At 43.4% G+C, this 18,274-nt stretch overlaps 2 protein-coding genes across 22 annotated transcripts in view; one reads left to right on the plus strand and one right to left on the minus strand.

Moving 5' to 3' along the window:
• RAD52 (RAD52 homolog, DNA repair protein) overlaps positions 1-11,141 on the minus strand; it is a 34,758-nt gene extending 23,617 nt beyond the window's left edge. For 2 of the 6 annotated variants that reach the window (XM_035127442.2, XM_060279982.1), the window contains exons 1-6: positions 10,935-11,141; positions 6,009-6,149; positions 4,612-4,685; positions 3,665-3,766; positions 2,764-2,857; positions 422-489 (exon numbers count right to left, since the gene is read on the minus strand). In XM_035127442.2, the coding sequence (XP_034983333.1) occupies positions 422-489; positions 2,764-2,857; positions 3,665-3,766; positions 4,612-4,685; positions 6,009-6,024 (354 nt within the window). In that variant the 5' untranslated portion in view covers positions 6,025-6,149; positions 10,935-11,141. Of the gene's footprint in view, positions 1-421; positions 490-2,763; positions 2,858-3,656; positions 3,767-4,611; positions 4,686-6,008; positions 6,676-10,934 lie in introns of those variants that run through there. The other 4 variants (XM_035127438.2, XM_035127439.2, XM_060279981.1 and 1 more) reach the window with 4 other exon arrangements.
• Positions 11,142-11,269: 128 nt separating this feature from the next.
• ERC1 (ELKS/RAB6-interacting/CAST family member 1) overlaps positions 11,270-18,274 on the plus strand; it is a 176,044-nt gene continuing 169,039 nt past the window's right edge. For 4 of the 16 annotated variants that reach the window (XM_035127945.2, XM_035127949.2, XM_060279990.1 and 1 more), the window contains exon 1: positions 11,556-11,774. The gene's annotated coding sequence lies outside the window, so the exon portion shown is untranslated. The other 12 variants (XM_035127941.2, XM_060279994.1, XM_035127943.2 and 9 more) reach the window with 10 other exon arrangements.

Below are 18,274 nucleotides of genomic sequence, written 5' to 3' on the forward strand. Positions count from 1 at the left end.
TTGCTTTGTGGCAAAAGCAGCTTAAACAGGCACTCCAGTACATTCTGTTTTTCTGGAGTCTGCAGGGACTCAAGTGTCAATCTAACCTGAATTATTATGCTAGTTCAAACTATTCTAATCTGCTGCCAGATACAGCCTAAAAAATGGAAACCAAAAGCATTTGGATACATGCATTGCAGTTTAAGACTTGTCACTGTTTAAAAGCAAATACGCAAGTCAGGATTTATTCCTACAGTATCTTATTTCATCTTAAAAAACAGATGTGTGTTTTGACCAGTAACAGGTCCAATAAATATGCATTTTTGTCCGACAGGAAGTAACACCAACAGTCATATTGTTATGTACCTTTTGCATACTGTTCGTTTTACTTTCATGGCTCTGAAAAACCAGCACCATCAAGATATCTCCCCACCCCATTTACCTTAAGTTGGACTTTCACAAAGGCACAGACCCCCACGTAGAACTTGCCATTATTAAGATCCACAAAATCTGTGAAGAAGAAACAAACAAACAAAAACCATTTACTCTAACATAGGGAGCCGGATTGGTCTGCCTATCATTACTGTGCACTGGTAGCTAGGCAGTCGTAAAAAGAGATGTAGGAGAAAATATAGGGAATTTACAATATGGTCGTAACACCGTTGGCATGGATGCAAATGTTTGTCAAAGAAATTAACCAGAAAGGATAGAGATATTTCCCAAGCAGAATGTTGGTTTCTTAACTAGAGGCTTGTGAGGATAATGTTCAGATAAAAGATTACATGGACCTGAAAATTCCCCTTAAGACATTACTGGATATCATGATTGACCTTAGCGAATTGTGGGAATGCTGTGATGCTGTGGAACCCACTTATTTTTATTTCAGCAAAGCATTTGACAAAGCTCATCATGATGTTTTATTAGCAGACTTGTTGAAGGTGTACTGATAAATAATGCCGGATTCAGAGCTGGTTGGAAGCCATACTCAGAAGGGTGTTCATCAATGGCTTCTCATCAAACTGGATGAATGATTTGAGTGAGGTGATGTAGGGCTCTGTCCTGGGACTCTTCAACATTTGATCAATGATTTAAATGAAGGTGTGGAGGGAATGCTAATCTATTTGCAGAAGACATAAACTGGGAGAGGTCACTAATGCCTTAGTAAACAGGAGTAAAATTCAGAATGAACTTGATAGCTTTGGCCCAGCTCCCCATTCTTACAAGATGAAATTCAACAGAGGCAAATGCTAAGTCCTGCATTTGGGGGAGGCGGTGGAAACAAAAACCCCAAATGGACAGAGAGTCACATGAGGCAGCAGTGTGATGCAGCTGCAGAAAATAGTAATGCAGTTTTAGACTGCATTAATAAAGTCATAATGTTTCCCATCAACTTTTAAAAATATTTTTAAATCAAACAATTTCATTAGTAGTTATATTCTATGAGGATATGAGGAATTTCAGCTTCTGATATTCTGAATCACATTCAAGATAACAGAATCAGCTTCCCAAGGAACCGGTCTTTATTTTGTAAATCTCTATGACTCTATCCTCTTGACAAACTGAATATGTGCTGAGAATCGATAATTAAACATTTGTAGGATCAGAGTATTCTCCAGGATTATTATTTTTAAACGCACAGAACACTACCAATTTCTAGGAGGGGATTAAGGTTTTATATGTGATGGAATAAAAAAAGTGAGATATTCATTAGCAAAGCAGATAAGATCACAATAGGTTTCAAAATATGAATGTGCAAATTGGATCTTTTTCTGAAATACTTTTTACAGGAAAATCTATCCATACAGAAAGCAAGGTTATAATGAAGTATAACTTATAGCTTATAGTATTGGGGTTTCTCTCCCTTTTGCTTTTCTGACAGCGCTGTAGCTTTTTGTTACCTAGTATCATTTCAGATCCTTAAGGTAATCTAGATGAAGTTTTTGAGATGGGGGTTCTATTCTTCCAGTTGTTGTTACTGAGCTGAAAGGCTTAAGTGTCTCCCTTCTGCCTTTTCCATTCAACCTCCTGTTGCTAGGCCACAAAAGTCCTCCCTCAACACAACAGATCTTTTGAGGATGAGACAGCTGCAGCCATAATCTTAGGGGACGTTTCCCCCGTCTGTACAGGATTGCAGTTTTCACCTAATTTTATTTATTTATTTAATGAAAACTGTTAACCGCTGGGGCTACGATTCTTTTTTCTATATGTATTCACTATGTAACTTAAATTTAGGGGGAAACCACTTTAATATGTTATCAAAGGTTACCCCAGGCCAACTCATGCTGTGCCTCTCTAACTGCCATGGAAAATTCTGCTTCCAGGTGGCATGTGAGAAGCATCCTTTCTCAAGATCTGGAAACTCATAATCACATTGTGTTGCATCTAGCAGAGTTGTTTTGTTCATGGAAAACTCTGATCTAGCAGACGATTCCATGCATGAATGGGGCAGGGCACAAGCTTCTCACCAGTTCCCATTTATGCCACTTCCCACATAACTCTTTGGGGGTTCCCATTTATGCCACTTCCCACATAACTCCTCCAGAGCAGATTTTTGAGGAAGGCAGGAGCCAAAGAAGGAATCAGTGAAAAAGATGCCTTCTCCACTTTCTATTCATGAAAGCTGCTGCTGGATCAAAAACTTCCTTGAGTGGAACAATGCCATTATTTGCACCCAGCTGCTTATTGTTTCACTCTGTTAGGATAGTCTTTTGCACAAGAACATTATGATCACATATAGAACCTGCAGCACGAAGCAGCTGGAAGAAGCTTAAAATTGGTTCTTACCGACATTCTGCTGAGTGACAGAATGAGCCCAGCCATTGTAGCCAAACATTTCATTGGCCAGACTGATGACTCTGTGCCCTTCAATGTAGCAAACCTGAAAGCAGAAAGAAGGGACAAAAGTGACAAAAATCCTTCTTGGTCAGAGTCCTAATCTCATTAAATTATTGCAGAATCTACATCTACTTGCAACATGGCTTCCATGTACTGTGTCAGACTAAGAATCATCATATCAAAAGAAAATTAGAACACAGATTGTACACCCAATATATCAGCACCTAGTATTTATAAGCGTGTTCCACATTACAGAACCAAACATCTAACCAAAATCAAATTAAAATTAATTGTTCAGAGTTTGAGATATTAAATTGATAAGAATTTATTAAATTTTCAGCTGGAGAATGCTTGCACAAGGCAGTGGTATGGAGCATTTGCAAGGGAGATGGGCAAGGAAGCATTCAGCATCATGTTCAAAATTCTAGGGTTTATGATTCAGTAGCATGGCACACCAGATTTTCAGCACATTTGTTTTGAAATTATAAAGGCTATTACATGTGAAAAGAATCCTATACCCCAGGTCTGCCCTGTATTGCGCTTATTTCTCTAAATCCCTAGCCAGCAATGGAAGAGCCGCTTTGACGAAAGCCAGGGCTGTCCACCTCTCCAAACTGGAGAGCCAGAAAGTACTATCGTTAACAAATGCTGATACCTCTGTGGATGCCAAATTTGCCTCTGACTTGGCAGATTGGAGCATTCAGCAAGCACCAGTTGTAGATAACCCTGCTATGGTGCTCCTCCTGAGAAAACAAAGGCATAGGAAACTGCTGCCCAGAAGGATTCGGGAAAATATGCACTACCAATAGGCAATATCTAGTAAATAAAAACTGTGTACACACTTTTGTACCTTCTGTCCTCCTCCAGCTTGCCGGCTACTGATGTATTCTGGGCCCAATCTCTGTCGCAGGGCAGCCTGGACGGCCTGGTACTCATCTGCTGTATACTGACACTTAAGCAAACCACACACACAGTCATGGAAAGATCTAATATAATCATAACTAATTTCTCCCCACTTTCTTGCAACTGATTTAGTTCAATCAATCCCATCCCCCACAAGAACTTTTAATCTAGTTATACTCTGAAAGCTATATCCAAAAGGAAATATTGTACCTCCCAGGGTAGCTCCTTCATTATGATAATACCATGAATTGTTTAAAAATGGTAACTACTCTGTTGCATGAGTTCCCCCAAGTTCCCCTCTGAGCACTCAAGTATAATTCAGCCAAATCAGAAAGAAATCTCAGCTGGTATATATTTTCCCAACCCTTGTAACCAAACACCAACTGAATTAAATAGTAATAACTCTTGTGTTGTAGTGTGAGATAAACAGCAGCAAAATGAGTGCAAAGAAATATTAAGATTATCCCAACAGATTTTGGATTTCCAGCTCCTCTCTAGGGAAATGTTTTTTATATAAAAAAAAATCTGCTTTCTGCTCTAAAAAGGAGTACTTTTTACATTCAAAACACATTGGGATCTTTTCATAAAGATGGCTTTGTACCATATTTTGGATTTGATCCATGTTTCTTCTGCTATGTAGAGCTTAAACAAACTACAGTTCCCCAAGTTTGGATGTAACAGGGAACTGTGGTTTATTTAAAAGCAGTAGCATCTAACCCCTTCTCCATGCCCAGGGTAAGAAGCATAAAAAAGCAAGGTTTGTGGAGATTCACTCACATACTTTGAAGCCATGGTTTCCCATTATGTCTCAACTGGGCCGTTATCCATAGTAGATTTTGCATTGAAGCCCCACCAGAAAATCTCACACAAATCTGAAAGTGATGGTAAACTGACCTGTCCAAACCACATACTGGAGCTAGCATTGCTGCTGCTGATTCCATTTCTTGTCAATTCTGTTCCAGACATTCCTAAAAGAAAGTAATAGGAACGTCAATATATCTGATCAAAATAGAAAGTTATTTACCAAATTTTTAATAATCATATTAAAGACAATGTACTCCATTGTGAGTAGGCAGGACAGGATACTCAGTAGCATGTTTTGCTCTTACATCCCCCCCCAAGTGTTCTTTACGTGTCTAAATAGGAGTAAGGAGTAAATGACAGCTATTCACTTCTACATGAGATGTGAATATAAGAATGTATATATGAGAGCATATATAAAGAGATAAATACTCAGGGATACTCTTGAAACTTGTCTTTCCATCTTGTTACCATCTCCTCTTAGATCCTGTCCCTCTTCTCAGCTCCAACTCCAATGCAGCTCTGCATCCTCTGCTGCTTAGCAGTTTCTGATGTTTAGCTGTGGGGGATCTTGGAAAGTCTGTAACCTCATATGCCTGCACTGCTCAGCAGGAAATAATTGTGCAGTGAGGGAAGAGTGGCATGGTTAGAGTTCAGCTCACGACAGAGTTAGAAAGTGTTCTCTTCCTCCATCAGCAGCTTGCTGTGTTTTCACACTGTGCACGGAGAGAACTCCCTTTTTCAGTGGCTATCAAGGCAGAATTATCCTGAATTTGTGTGAACTGGAGGTGAAAAGTATGTAAATGAGTTCATTTCAGTGGATCTGTGTGGCTTTAGCTCTGTACTCCAATGGAAGGTTACCCATGAAGGAATGCAGTCTTTTGGTTGAAAACAGTCAAAACCTCTGCGCTAGTGTGTGTGCGACTGTAACAGGCATATATGCTCAAGTTTTCAAGAATCAGCAAAGGTTATCTACTTTAAACATGAAAAGACTCAGGGTACAAGACTCTTAAACACCAGCATTTTCCTCTCATCAGTGACACATCACAACTATCATTAGAATGTGCTAGCATTTTTAATTTTGGAAACGTCAAGCCCACTTCCTTAGTTTTTTGTTTTTACTACAAAATGTACACTTTTAAAGCATTCTCCAAGCTTTATTATTCCAAATGCAACAACTTTACATAGACCACCTATGCTTTTTGTCAAAACTTTTTACCATATTAAAGGACAGAAATACAGGTAAGGTGTTAATTTGACTACAAAATTTTCCCATTCAGAATTATCATTATAAGTAACTTGTATCTTGTGTGCATTCAGGTTTCCATGCTTGGTAAAAAGATTTTTTTAAAATTAAAAAGGAGGCAACCATCCAGGAAAAAAAGTTTTGGCAATCCCACCCACAAGTGAACTCAATATGTTTTGAGTATATGCTTTTTGGATTTACGCACCCTCCCTGGAATGTAACCCCTGTGTAAATCAAGAGTCACCTGTAATTTGGCCCATTCATTCAGTTAGTGGCAAAAGAGGTTGATGACCCGCCACTTTAAATTGTAAATGGCTGAGATCCTGGCCTGTCATGCTTCACTTCCGTCTCAAAGCAGCCCTATGGGAAAACTGCTGATGAGGACCTATGGGTTACAAAATATTAAACAGAAACTGCAGAGGTAACCAGTGAGCTTCCAGCTTCAGTTCAGTGCGCTGACACAATCACAGCTTGCTTTGTGGAGTAACTATCCTCATAAATCCCTATGTTGGCTATAATCATTAGATAAAGCCTTACTCATATTCCCATTACAGCAAGTGAAACAATCGGCAACAAGGAGGAGTTTCTCTGCAATCACCCACAAGTCTGGAAGAAATCCCAAAGATAGATCAAAACTATGTGTTGGCATACTGAACATGTTTTATTTATTTATTTAAAATATGTAGTGCACCTTTTCCCAAGGTGCCTTGCAATCAAAGTACTGTAAAGTCGAACAAAATGCTTATCTATGGGTTGGCACCTAAGATTAATATGATGACCTGGGGGTTGAAGATTTTATTGGTAGGCTGTGGAAATTTTCCATGAAGCTTACCAAATCTGAATTGTTGTTATACTTCTATATTATGTTGCTAGATGTTTTTATTCTTATGCAAAATGCTTTGATATAAGGAAAATAGGTATACAATCTATATATATATAAATGTAAAAATCGTGAAACTGCGTTTTCCACTTTTCTTCGTAACCGCTTGAAATTTTGACACAACAATCCAGGCCACTCCCCGAGCGTTGTTGGGGACAAAAATCCCTCAAATCACACACCTGGGCAGGTATAGACCTGGTTTTCCACCAAGTCAAACAGCGCCCTCGAGTGGCGTAATACCCTCCTCCACCCCCTCCCTTTCTGTGAAATCTAAGCCACACCCACAAACCAAAAGACATCATCAACCAAGCAACTGAAACCACCAAGGCGGCCATTATCAGACAGACTAGGCCGCTTTCCAGGCCAAGTGGAGGTAGGGGCCTGCCTGGGGGGGGATGCGGGGGGGGGGGGGCGAATAGAGGGCAGGGATGGGTCAGAACAGGGTGGGGGGAGACAGAGGGATGAAACCTGCCCTCTCCACAGTATCTTGCCTCGACTCAGGGGGACTCTGAGGCTCAGGGGGATCTGAAGGGGGGCTATTACCCTCCATTTCACAGACTAACACACAGCAACGCGTGCAGGGCCAGCTAGCTGTGTTAAATAAATATAATCTGCAATAAGAAAAATTTAGCTGAGGATTTCCTATTGATGAGAATTTAAAAGCTCCTTGAATAATCACTTGGGTCATTTCCCAGAACTGACTAATAAAAGTTGTTGGCTGAAAATTTATGATGGAGTGCAGTATCTTTACACTTGCATTTCCTGTAGTCATTATTTCAGAAGTCATCAGTCTAACGGGAAACATGGTACTCTTAAAAGCAGAAGCCATCAGTTATATTACTTATGGGATAACCATAGCATTATTTTAAACAAAGGCAGTGCTGAAGTCATTAACTGAAAAGCAGTGTTCTCTTTTCCCCATAGCTCACGGGTGTCAAACACAAGGCCCGGGGGCCAAATCCGGCCCGCCAGACCTCGTCATGTGGCCCTCCGAGCGCCCCAGCCAGCGGGACCCAGCAGCGGGACCTTGCTGCTGAAGTGCCGCGCCGACAAAGCGCCGACAAACAGCTGGGGCCTGGGGGGGGGTTAGAAAGGCGCTGCGTGGAGCGCCCCGAGCCACAGCAGGAGAAGGAGGAGGCAGCTTGCCGGGTCAGCGCCCAGCAGCGCCGCACGGAGAGTCCCGAGCCTCTGTGACGCAGCAGTGCTCTGTAGCACTTTGAATCCTCCTCCTCCTGCCATGGCTCGGCGCCTGGAAACGGCTGCTGCTGAAGCACAGACAAAGCACCCAGCAGCGCCGCGTGGAGGAGGAGGAGGATTCAAAGTGCTACAGAGCACTGCTGCGTCCCAGAGGCTCGCCAACCAACCCGGCAAGCCTCCTCCTCCTCCTCTTGCCTCAGCTCCTCCTCCTCCTGCCGTGGCTCAGCCTCATAAACGTGAGCTCAGCAGCGGCTCAGCCTCATGAATGTGCAACCCTGAGGCTTTACGCACGTCTCCTAAAACAGACACCCGCTGCCTCACGCTGCACGGGAAATGCTTTTTGCCCCTGGGTCCCTTCGCACTCTTTTCTGGCGCTGAATCAAGGCGGCGACCCCCCCTTCCCTTTCTTTCTTCCTCTCTCTCGTTCTTATTCTTTCTTTCCCTCTCCTTCCTTCTTTCTTTATCTCTGTCTTCTCTCCATCTTTCTTTTTCTTTCCTTCTTTATTCCCTTCTTTCTTTCCTACTCTTCTTTCTCTCCCCTCTTTCCTTCCTCTCTCCCTCCTGCTCCCTCTTTTCTTTCTTTCTTTCTTTCTTCCTTCCTTCCGTCCTTCCCATCTTTCTTCCTCTCCCTCATTCTTATTCTTTCTTTCCCTCTCTACTTCCTTCCTTCTTTCTCCCTTTCCGTCTTCTCTCCCTCTTTCTTTTTCTTTCCTTCTTTATTCCCTTCCTTCTTTCCTACTCTTCTTTCTCTCCCCTCTTTCCTTCCTTCCTTCCTCTCTCCCTCCCACTCCCTTTTCTTCCTTCCTTCCTTTCTTCCTTCCGTCCTTCCCATCTTTCTTCCTCTCCCTCATTCTTATTCTTTCTTTCCCTCTCTACTTCCCTCCTTCTTTCTCCCTTTCCGTCTTCTCTCCCTCTTTCTTTTTCTTTCCTTCTCTCCCCTCTTTCCTTCCTCTCTCCCTCCTGCTCCCTCTTTCCTTCCTTCCTTCCTTCCTTCCTTCCTTCCTTCCTTCCTTCCTTCCCATCTTTCTTCCTCTCCCTCAATCTTATTCTTTCTTTCCCTCTCTACTTCCTTCTTTCTCCCTTTCCGCCTTCTCTCCCTCTTTCTTTTTCTTTCCTTCTTTATTCCCTTCCTTCTTTCCTACTCTTCTTTCTCTCCCCTCTTTCCTCTGGAACCAGAGCAGCTCCAGTGAGTCAACCTCAGCCAGTCCCTTTGGTGAAGGGTGGTGGCTCACTGGCAGAACATCTGTCCTGCATGCAGAAGGACCCCAGCATCTCCAGGTACCATTAGCTCTGCAAAGCTCCTGCATGAAACCCTAGCGAGCCTCCACCACCCAGTGCAGTTACCAAAAATCATTTTTCAATAAATTGTACAATAATTGTACATTTGAATATCTACTTGCCATTATTCTGACTATGTTTCTGCTTTCAGAGCTAGTTATTACTGACATTATTACAAAAAAACAGTAATAATTGAATGCAGTGACAATAATTTATGATAATAAAGAGTGGACACATAGTACTACAGATACAACCGGCCCTTTGAGGGTGACCAAACTGCTGATGCGGCCCCTGATGAATTTGAGTTTGACACCCCTGCCATAGCTCATGACTTGGTTCACTTCTGGCACTTGCAGTGCTTTTCTAACCTTTGGCTGTAGGTTTGGCTAATGTGGTGAATCTTTTGCATGATAAGGTATGAGACTAACAGAACAATTGAAACCCTCAATCCACTGTGGTTCACCATCTTCCACCCCACTGCTGGTAGGGAAGTCACCCTTTTGAGGGGTGTTCCAATGTCCCCGCCCCCCAAAAAACAATATGCATAAGCTATCACTCACAACCAAGGGTGCAAACTTGAATAAAATATGGGGGAGCAGGTAAGCCCCACCCCACATAATTGATCACAAGGCATTGTGAACACACACCATTTGAATGGCAATGGCTATCCACTTGGGGGGCTAGCCCCCTCAAATATTTTGTTGGGGGAGTGTCAAAGGGACCTCAGCCCCTAGGAGTTGGCTCCTATGCCCACAACATCTCCAGCAGAGGTAGCCAGCAGAAACCCATGGAATGTGAGGGCAATGGGCCAGATGCAGACCTCTTCGCTACATCAGTCTGGGAGTGACAAAAACCACTCATACATCAACTCATCTCACACTCATTGCCAAGCATGCTCAGATAACATATCCAGTATTCTAACTAACCACTGCTAAATGGAGTTAAACAAACCAAATAATAATATACTACCATAAACTGAAGTAGTAGGAATACTACAAACTAGCTATGAGAATAATTAAGATTACATAATTCCCTCTTGGGAGGCTTCAGCTACGGTAAATGCATAGTTGTTGGCATCTGTCTGTCTGGAGAGACAATGGAGTGTGCCTCTAGGGGTGAAGTCAAACCACTGCATTATGCATAAACACATAGCTGAGATAATTTCATAATGGTTGCAACCATATATAACTCTGGACATTCTCCCTACCACAAACCTACTTTTAAATTAGAGAGAGAGTGTGTTATAGATCTGTGTTTTTAACATTGATTTATAAGGCTGAGTTGCATATGTTTGTTAATCATTGTTGTAAACTTCGCTAGAGGGGAGGAACTTTAATTATAATAATGCTTAATTGTTTTTTTAAATGATTTCCCTCCCCCAATGTTTTTAACTGTTCCTGTGTTATCTGCAAGCCGCTTTGAGTCCCTGTCAGGGGAGAAAAGGCGGGTTGTAAATGAATATATAATTTTTTAAAAAACGTATTTGCACTGACTTGCAAGAGACTCTGAGGATTTGCGCTGCAGAGCAGGGTTACCTCTTAAGCCCCCTACCCCACAAACTCGCAGCGGAGCCGAATATTAATCGACCCCACCATCACAGAGGACACATTTCCCGGGGCCCCGTGAGACGATTTTCCTCTCGGAAACCCCAACGAAGGTTCGCCCTGACCAACGCGGCGTTACCATTTTGGGCGTCGAAGATAGAAATACAGGGACGAGAGAGAGCCTTTTACGCGGGGCCGGGAAGGGCAAAGACGCGCAATGAACCTCCCCCCCCCCCTTTGTGTAAACTGGCGACTTCCGCCCTCCAGTTACCTGCACGTGAATGGCGGGCAACGGCAGCCAAAACAGAACCTCCTCCCAGCGCCAACTCTTCAGTCAGGGAGGCCGCTACGGCAAGCGAACTAAGGCAAACTTCCCGCCCGCGGCGGGTGCGCTTGCGCAATACCTCGCCCTGAGCCCGTGGGAGGAGCCTCTACGTAGCGAGCCCGCGCGAGTCAGAATTGGAGCGGCCCCGCCAGTGGTGTGTGGCGGCGGCGAGAGGGAGACAGGGGGGCAGACCAGGAATCTGGGACGTGTCTGGCAGAAGGCGGCGTGGATTGGCGAGGGGAGGCGGGGACGATATTCAGCAGGCGAACGCCTATTGGTCAGGGGGAGGGACCGCCGCACGAATAACGCGATTGGCTTCCGAAGGGCTGGCAGGGAACACGAAGTGCTACGGAGAGCGGAGGGGCCAAGAAGAGGGTCGTGAGCGGGTGAGCTGGTGGTGGTTGGCGGGCGGAGGGAGGGAGGGAGGAGGCGAGGCGAGTGGGAAGGCTTGTAAGCGGAGCATGCTGGGTGTAGTACGAGTGAATCGATCGATCCCATCGATGGTCGCGTGAGGCGGGCGGGGCGGGCGTGTGAGGGAAGGAGAGGTCTTAAGCGTGTCGCGCGCGCCGGCGAAGAGAGAGGGGAGGCAGGGCTCGCGCCAGGGGAGGGGCGGGGCTTGGTTTTCGCCTCGCGCCGGGGGCGCGGGCGGGGAGCTGCTCGCTCGGGTGAGGAGGAGCCGAAGCGCAAGCCGTGAGGGGAGCAGCGGGCGGAGGAAGACCAGCTTGCTTGGTGCCGCCGCCACAGCTGACAGACAGTAGCAGGGACGCTCAGCCGACCCGGAGGCAGGTCAGAGAACTGGGCCTGTGTGTGTGTGGAGTGAAGCCGACGGTGGTCGAGAGGAGGACGGCGGCGACTTTAGGGCGAGGGTCTGTGTCTCTGAGGGAAGGGGGAGGGTCGGGTGGGGCCTGCCTCTGCCGGGCGTGTGGTCATAGTTGGCACCCCTTGACCCGGGGCCTATCAGCTGTTCCACGGAAGCGGGAGAGGCCCGTCCTCTCCACATGAGCCGGGCATCCACGTTCCGGGAAAAGGTGCTCCATCCAGGATTCCTCCTCTTCCCCGGTTTCCACTCCCACCTAAACTGGCTCTGCCGAGGCTCCCTGTCTTGCTCAGAACCGTGGCCTTTCCCTCGACCCCACCCCGTTAGCAGGAGGCGGCAGCCAGGGGGAGGTGGACGAGCCCCACCTGCACACTCGGCTCAGCCCTGTCGGCAACAGCCTGTGAAATAATTTTTTCTTTTGTTAGGGGGAGGATAGCAAAACGGATTTGCGGACATGGGCGCACCTATTGTTGCGGCTTCTCGCCCGGCGCTGCAGCCCTTTTGCACATCCTGACAGCTGATGCTACTCTTCGATAGGTGGCTTGATAAATCCACAATGGATCATGTAGTCTCGTAACCGTTTCTCTTATTCGCTGCCTCATGTTAGCAACTGTTAACCTTGGGGTGGATGCGATCATCATCTTTTTCTGTGGCTGGCAGTCCATTAGTGTAACAAGGTGCTCGATTTTCGTTTCCTAGAGCGGGCTGATGGTTCAAAGCATTGCAAGAATGGCAAGAAAGCAGCCTGCTTGAGGAATTTGGCATGCAATGCATCTAGGTACAGGACCTGAAAATCAGAAATCTCTGGTGTGGTGGCAAATTTATCCTTTACTGGAACGGTGTACTAATAAAATATTTTCTGAAGCCCATGCATAAGATGAGCAAGTGTTTTAAACAGTAGTTTATCTTTCATAATTCCATTTTGTCTTTTACTCTGATTGGATTGTGAAACTCTGCCTTGTTCTGGTAATTCCATCAAATATAATGGGATGGGGCTCATGCTGTGGAGGTAGCAGAAATAGATGGCATTTCCTTGCAGGGGTTGGGGTTGATGATCCCTAGTATCTTCAGTTTGTTTTAAAAATTCTCAGATGGGTTGGGAAAGATCTGTTTTGATGTATATGAGTTGTTGCCATTGAAAATGGATTGGCTAGATGAATTATTAACCTTCCTCAGTATGTGCAAGTTTCACATATTTAGAAATATTCACCCTTAGTTAGGAAAGTGTGTAGTCTGCAGGGTTTGTCCTAATCATCATATAATACTGTTTAAGAAGTATTGCCTCGAATTTGGCATAACTTGTCACTTGAGATCATTTTTGTGCTGTACATGAACTGTTTCTGAGTATTTTAAATGAGCCATTTTAAAATGAAGCAGAATTATAGTCAGTGCAATCTCAAAAGAGATTTCAACACTTTGATTTTGCACAATTTGAGTTTGATGTTTTCAATATAGCATGTTTCTCTGGTATAAATTAACTATTTAGAATAGTTTTTAGGAAAAAATATAGTGTGTTTCCTTTGTCAAACAACATTTTGATATTTTATTGCTTTGTTAATGGTGTGCTGAACAAAAAATGATTTTTGTATAGCGCATAACATTTTTAAATTTAAATTTCAAGATGTTTTAACTGTTGGTCTGATATGATTCCCCCCTCCCTTTTGAGTGATGAAGCCATAAATATTTTTACAACAAATCCATTTTTCTGTAAAGATATATTGATTGTATCTTGTAGAGAACATAAGAACATTACTAGTTTTGATTATTCATGATGGAAGAAACTGTGGTGCCTAAACATTTCTAGAGGCTGAAGTCTAGAGTGCAAAAAATATTAGAGGTGGTAATTTTTTTTAAATAAAATAATGAATAAAATAATAATAGCATGGTGTTAAAAAGTCATCTACAGCAACAAACACATTTTTTTTTTAAAAAAAAGATAATAAATGGGCAAAACTGTTATATTCTGGACTTTGGGAGCCAGAGAAACCCATGTACAGAGTCCTCCTGTCAGTACAGGGAGGGGTGGCTTATTTCCTCCCTCCCTTGTCATAATGTCATTGGTGTTGCTCATCCTAAATGTAATTTTTGGTATATTACCGGTAGTATTATGCTGTTCATTCTGTTTGTATCTGCTAGGAATGGATAAACGTCCATGCACTGATAGCCTCTCCTGTACTGGTTTTGGTATTTTGTTATTTTTGTCTGGTTGTTGCTTTGCAGGGATGTGCTTTTAGGCATGTTCATCCATTACACAACACAGACTTGACTTCTCCACCCACAGCAATCCATTTTTTTAAATAGTGAGTAAGAAGCAAGAATGCCTCTGGAAAGAAGAATCAAGTGACAGGTCTAGTTTGAATACGCCTTGCCTGATTGTGTTTAAGAACAAGCTGACAGTGGCATAATTAAGATGGTATTTTTGTGCACATCCTGAGAGCAAGCAAATACCAGTTTCAGGAGTTAGGAAAGTCAGAATCCATTTTCCAAGCATCATTAACTACCCTAAGTTCATGTACCTAACATCTGATGGATAGTACAGTATAAGTCAACCTTCACCTGCTGGGCTGGCTGAGGCCAACGGGAGTTGTCCAAAACATCTGGAGGGCATCACATTGGCAAAGGCTGATTTAAGGCTTGCATGTTATCCAAAGCTGAAGGAAATGTGTACCTAGCTCCACTCCAGGAGGTGCACAGAATGTTTGAATAATGAGCACAAGACTGATTGTATATTGTGATGCTCTTTGAGGGGATGAGGATTTAATCCTTGCACAAACTCTGTAATTTAGGCCAGTGCTATCCACAATTGATCCTCATGTATAATCCAGAAATGTTGGGTGTGCAATGGGGCTAGGGCTACCTAAATAGGATGGTAGCTTAGTGTTAGAGCATCTGGTTTTCATGTAGAGTGGTGCTCCAGGTTCAATCCACAGCAGCACACATCAATATCACCATCTGAAATCCAAGGGGACCACTGCTAGTCCATGTAGACAATACTGATCTAGATAGATCAGGTGTATAAGGCAGCTTTGTTTGTTTCCTGTAGTTTGCATCTGAGATGAGCTTTTGACTGGAGACTGCTCCTTTACCAGCTCTGATTCTAATGATTTGATTTTGTTTCCTTAGAAAACTTATCCCAGTTGCATAGCATAAACCAGTGAAGTGTGTGTGAAGAAGTGGGAAATCTGGGGAGAGCTGAAGAAAATCATGTTGCTTGCAAGTAGTGTGGCTTTTAAAAGTGGGAATTATGCATGCATTTGAATGGAGCATTGAAAGAAGCTACTGCATGATGCCCGCAGCAACTGCTCCAGGTTTAAAAGCATATACCGTATATTCCGGCATATAAGACAACTGGGCATATAAGACGACCCCCAACTTTTCCGGTTAAAATATAGAGTTTGGGATATACTCGCCGTATAAGAAATACGACCCGGCGTATAAGACGAAGATTTGAGAAGATTTTCCTGGGTTAAAAAGTAGTCTTATACACAGGAATATACAGTAATAGGGGTAACCAGTGTAGTGTCCTCTAGTTGTTGGACTACAATACCCATTCATTCCTGATAATTGACTATGCTGCTTGGGGCTGATGGGGGTTGTAGTCTGACAATATCTGGAGGGCACCATGTTGGCTACTCGTGTATATACTTTGGAAAATGCTGATGGGGTCACTAACATTTTGTTGTTATTATTGTTCTTGCCTGTTTGCTCACAAGTCTCTTTCTAAAGATTAAAAGTTCCCACCTACAACAGTCCCTGAACATCTTTGCTACCTATAACTAGTAAATACAGTAAGTATTTGGTAAAGGTTTAGACAAGTGAGATAGCTTCTGATTTCTTCTCATGAGGGAAAATAGAAAGCTTTGTGGGATGTTTTAATCTGATAATTTATTGAAGGTTAAGCTATTTTGCAGAGAAAAATGAGCTAAGTTTTGAGGGAAAATGGCTCTGTAAGTCTTAGAGCAGAGTGCTGTTTTCTTTCAGCCAAAGGGCCTTGTGTCAGGGGTAACAAGAGGTATTATGCTAGTTTCAGGTCACATTTCTGCTACTCTAAAGGAGGACAAAGAACAAGTCATAAGTGGACATGGCCTTGTGCGTTCTGAGGACCAGACAGAGAGGCCTGGAGGTATATATTTGGTCCCTATCATTGTCTTACAGTGGTGAGTTTATGTGTAGAACATCTATCAGCACACAGGCAGTTCCCAATCCATCTGCTTCCTCATATCAACAGTTGAAGAATACTGTATATCATGAATCTGCTTTCTCTGGGAAACTACAAGGGTGGCTTATTTTTTTTAAAAATGTTGTGACACCACCTGTAGTTCTGACATTCAGAGTTGTTTTCTATGGTCTGTGGATACTGGGATTTGGAAGGACATTTTAAAGGACCTGTTACCATACCCTGGAATTTAAATAAGTGGTATGCATTGCAAAGGTCATACTTGCATTTCTGTGCAGGAACTTTATCCTCTCACTCCCTAACACCTCTGCCAGGGTTGACAGTTCCATGTCTGACTGTACTTCCATGTTATTCTTCTCTCTATATATAAAAATGTAAAAACGGCATGTGGGTGTGTTTCCACTTTTCACCAAAACCGCTTGACCGATAGCGTTCAAATTTGCACACAATGTCCCATGCTACCGTGAGATTAATCTTATAAAGTTTGCTAAGACAGATGTCACACCTACGCCACATAAAACCCCAAAAACCTCATGTTACAGAACACACAATTAACCCAAAAGTGCATGCTGGGGAAAGAACCTTCCCTCTCAACAGCACCTCGGCTGCCGTTTACATACTAGGCCGAAGCCTTTACAGCAGGCATCCCCAAACTTCGGCCCTCCAGATGTTTTGGACTACAGTTCCCATCTTCCCCGACCACTGGTCCTGTTAACTAGGGATCATGGGAGTTGTAGGCCAAAACACCTGGAGGGCCGCAGTTTGGGGACGCCTGCTTTACAGACTAGGCCGAATGGAGGTACTGACTCGTCTGGGTGGGGATTGTGGAGAGGAGGAGACGGGATTGGTCAGAACACGGTGGGGCCAGTCACAGGTGGGGGGAAGAGGGGGCGTGCTACGTCATGGATCGACACTGGGTGGTGGCAGTCACAGGGATTAGCTACAGCAAAGCGTGGCAGGGCCACCTAGTCTTTTCTAAATATATTGTTAGGAGGGCAGAGGTTATTGTGTTTCAGCTACTTTACGTAGCAGTCTTGTAACTAAACGCTATGTATACTTGGTAAAGTAGGGAGAACTGGAATGATGTGAATCAAAGTGTAGCAACTCTATAAATGTTGTTGCAACATATTTCCAAGGGAAGAATTAAAAAAACAACAACCAAAAAACCCTTCTTGAATTTAGTTTTGTGGATCTTAAGAAGTGGGTATGACCTCTCTTATTTGGTTTTATGGCAGTTGAAATATATAGCTGTGATGACAAAGGTAAAAGTGATGTGGCTCAGTGGGACTTAAGTGATGACTAGCTTGTCCCATTGATTTCAGTAACACTAACTTAGACCCCATTCTTCTACACCAGGCATCCCCAAACTGCGGCCCTTCAGATGTTTTTGCCTACAACTTCCATGATCCCTAGCTAAGAGCACCAGTGGTCAGGGATGATGGGAATTGTAGTCCAAAACATCTGGAGGGCCGAAGTTTGGGGGTGCCTGTTCTACACACTTATCTGGATGTAAGCCCCATTGAACTCAATGGCATATTGAGACTTCATTCTGATCAGGCAGGTAAAGAATTGTAATGGCAGTCTAAATCTGACCCAACAGAGTTCCCATGGTTTTTTTTTGCTTTTTTTTGCTATGACTAAATGGCAGTGGAATAATTTTTCATTCTCTCATGTAATTATATATTTAGGGATCCCACCCCACCCCCATTTCATCATGGCAGATGGTATGGCACCCATCACTCTTTTTTTTGCTGCTGTCAGGATGTGATTCATTTTCTCTTTTGCCGTTGATTTTAAAAATAGGATAGATTAAGGAAATACTGAATTTCCTTTTTAAATTCCTTGAAGCAGTAGGAGCCTGTGTGGCTTTTTGGGGTCTCCTGCTCTTTCTCCACATGCTTTCCCCCTTCCCACATCCTTGGTATAAAGCATGCGTGACTCGAGTTTTACCACACAAAATCTGGGCAAGTATGGTGAACTTCCTGAGGAAGTTGGTGATGTTCTCAATTTTAGTGATACTGATAAATTTTTACTGTACTACTATTCTGAATACCTGGTAGTTTTCTTATTAATTAGTTTAACAGTCAGTCGTCAGTCTGTTTGTAGCTAAAGACAATGCAATCAGTGTCATTCCTTTCTTCCAACAGATGTTCTGACCTTGGGATGAACTCTTCCACACTTTTTCACCCATCTTTCAGCAAATGTCAGACATAATTCTTCACAGAAAAATAACTGATTTTGCTGGTGGAAAGGGTCAGTATAGAGACCCTTGTCATCCAATTCTAGCATGCT

The sequence above is a fragment of the Zootoca vivipara genome, chromosome 10 (assembly GCF_963506605.1).
Source record: "Zootoca vivipara chromosome 10, rZooViv1.1, whole genome shotgun sequence".
NCBI lineage: Eukaryota > Metazoa > Chordata > Lepidosauria > Squamata > Lacertidae > Zootoca > Zootoca vivipara.